General features: G+C 58.2%; 1 protein-coding gene across 1 annotated transcript in view; it reads right to left on the bottom strand.

Moving 5' to 3' along the window:
• The window catches only part of LOC104536808 (chromosome unknown open reading frame, human C2orf42), a gene marked incomplete at its 3' end in the record, with an annotated part of 4,691 nt that overhangs the window by 1,441 nt on the left and 872 nt on the right, over positions 1 to 2,378 (bottom strand). Inside the window, 4 exon segments of the mRNA XM_010179530.1 lie at positions 82 to 189; positions 848 to 952; positions 1,651 to 1,755; positions 2,009 to 2,063. Of these exon segments, the coding sequence (XP_010177832.1) occupies positions 82 to 189; positions 848 to 952; positions 1,651 to 1,755; positions 2,009 to 2,063 (373 nt within the window).

Below are 2,378 nucleotides of genomic sequence, written 5' to 3'. Positions count from 1 at the left end.
CCAGATGTGCCCCTATTTATCCAGATGTGCCCCTGTGGTGCCCAGATGTGCCCCTGTGGTGTCCAGATGTGCCCGTCCCACCTGTGGTGGAGTTGGGCAGCCTCTTCTTCGTGCTGCCGCTGGAGATCCTCTGCTGCAGGGCATCGAAGAAGGCCTGCGGGATGTGGAACACCAGCGGCTCAGGCTTGCCTGTGGGATGGACACGGAGATGGGGGTCTTTTGGGGGAAAAACGGGGGGCTGCGTTATTCAACCCCATCCCACTCCTGTCCCGGTTGTGATTGTGTCTGGAGCCTCCACATTGCCAGGGCCTGAGCACCCTGAGTCAAATATTTTATTGAATTTGGAGTCTGGTGCCTCCCCACACACCCCTCAGACAGCAAACCAGCACCATCTGGGCTAGTGAGGGGTTTGGGGACCCCTTCCCCTTGAGTGACGCAGCCCAAGCTGTCTGTGCTGCAGGGAACAGCCCTGGCTCTGCTGGAGCCCACATCACCTCTGTGGCCCTGTCCCAGTGTGTCCCAGTATGTCCCAGTCTGCCCAGGCCTGGGGGATTCTGCTCTTTGAGGTTTTTGGTCCCTCTATTCCCTAATTTGTGGGGATGCTGCTGCTGAGGGGCTGGGTGGGGGCTGTGTAACACCAAACCCCGTGCAGAAGAGGTGAAGCAATGCCTGAATTCAGGCACTAATTACCACTTATAATTAGGGCATTTCTCCCTCTCCATCACAAACACCAACCCCAGGCTGCTGAGGAGCACCAAGTCCATGTTCAGGGAATGAATCCAAGCCAATAAAAACTTCCCAAGGTAAAACAACGTTTGGTCCCAGCTGTGGTGTCCCCCAGCCCTACCCTCAAACTGGTAGTGCATGGTTTGGTGGATGCGCTCGGTGACGCTGGCCAGCCAGTCCTGGAAGGAGAGGGACACCTGCGACTCGTCCAGCAGCTGGGCACAGCCTGCGAGGGAAACCAGAAATCGGCATCAGCACAGGAGGAAAGTGCCCAGAAGAGCCACCACGGCACCATGGGGTGGTTACGGTGTCTCACCAGGAGCAGCTTCCACAGCGCCCATCCCTGGGAGCAGGACCCAATGTGTCCTCACACTCCCTCAGAGCATCAACCCCGCTCCCCAAGGCATGGGGTGAGGTTGCTGTGCTCTGGGAGAGGGGAAACAGAGGAGATTTGTACCATTTTCTAGGCCAAAAGTACAGCTAAGAGGAGCAAAAGCACCAAACCAAAGCTGCTACCCAGGCCATTGCCAGCACAGAGAGGCTTTCCATAAAGGACTCTGTGTTGCTGGGAAAACACACAGGATTTCATGGTGTTGGGCTGACCCTTCCCTCTCCAAATATCATATATAAACACAAATAAACATAGAAACACATATAAACACACGTAAACACACATAAACATGCAGCAGGCTGCTCAGGTACCACATCCGTGCCCCCAGTGCTCTCCCCAAGGCAGCCAGGGTGACCCAAATTCCCATCCCCATCCCCGCTGCGATGCTCCCTGCACCAGACCTTGCTTCCCAGCAGAATCTGATCCAGAAACCCAGCACCACTGAGGCACCTGAGCCCAAATTTTGCCTCTGAGAGCACGAGGGCTCATCTGTGCCCTCTGCAGGGTGAGGGCTGTGGCCATCCCGACCTCACCTTGTCTCTTCAGCGCGGAGGCTCCAGGCGGTTTCCTCAGGCTGTTCCTCCTGGGGGTGCTGCGAGCGGGGTCCTGGGCCAGGATGGGGCCGGACGCCTGCGTCCCTGCGGGGTGGGATCAAAAAGCATCAGTGCATGAATCCTGGGGGTCCAAGGGCACCCGATGTGGGGGTCCCTGCCACGGTGGGGTGGGTGGGATGGAGAAGTCGCCTCTCTCCTTAGGTGGGAGCCTCCCCAAAGCCCTGTGCTGACACACGGCTGGCTACGAGCCCAGTGGGGCTGTTGGCCCCGAGGTTGTGCCAGCCAGGTGGCAGATTTCGGCTTCAGACCCCGTCCCAGAGCCCCCACGGACACTCACCGGGCACTGGGTCCTTTTTCCTCTTCTTGGGCTTGGCAGCGGGCACCTCCCCAGCCTGGCCCGGGGATTCAGGGTTGCTCACCAGCTGTGGGACCACCGTCCCTTTCAGACCTGGGGGAAACAAGACTTTGTACTTAAAATCATCTCCATCACACGCAGGGGAGTGTGGGGTCTCATGTGTCCTCCTCAGACCTCCCAGCGTGCCCCAAATGTCCCCAGAGAAACCCCACAGCCCTCCCAGCCCTGCAGACGTGGGGGAACATGGAGGTGAGCGGTGATTTTAATTCATTCGTGTCACCAAAGTCACTCTCCTTGGGACACATTTTCCCCTTTGGGTGCAGAAGGACAGGGCCCCAGCCTGACACAGCCA

This window comes from Mesitornis unicolor, unplaced genomic scaffold, assembly GCF_000695765.1.
Source record: "Mesitornis unicolor isolate BGI_N332 unplaced genomic scaffold, ASM69576v1 scaffold46990, whole genome shotgun sequence".
In the NCBI taxonomy this organism is placed as follows: Eukaryota; Metazoa; Chordata; class Aves; order Mesitornithiformes; family Mesitornithidae; genus Mesitornis; species Mesitornis unicolor.
The sequence above is the reverse complement of the archived record's forward strand: the minus strand, read 5'-3'. Positions and strand labels throughout refer to the sequence as shown.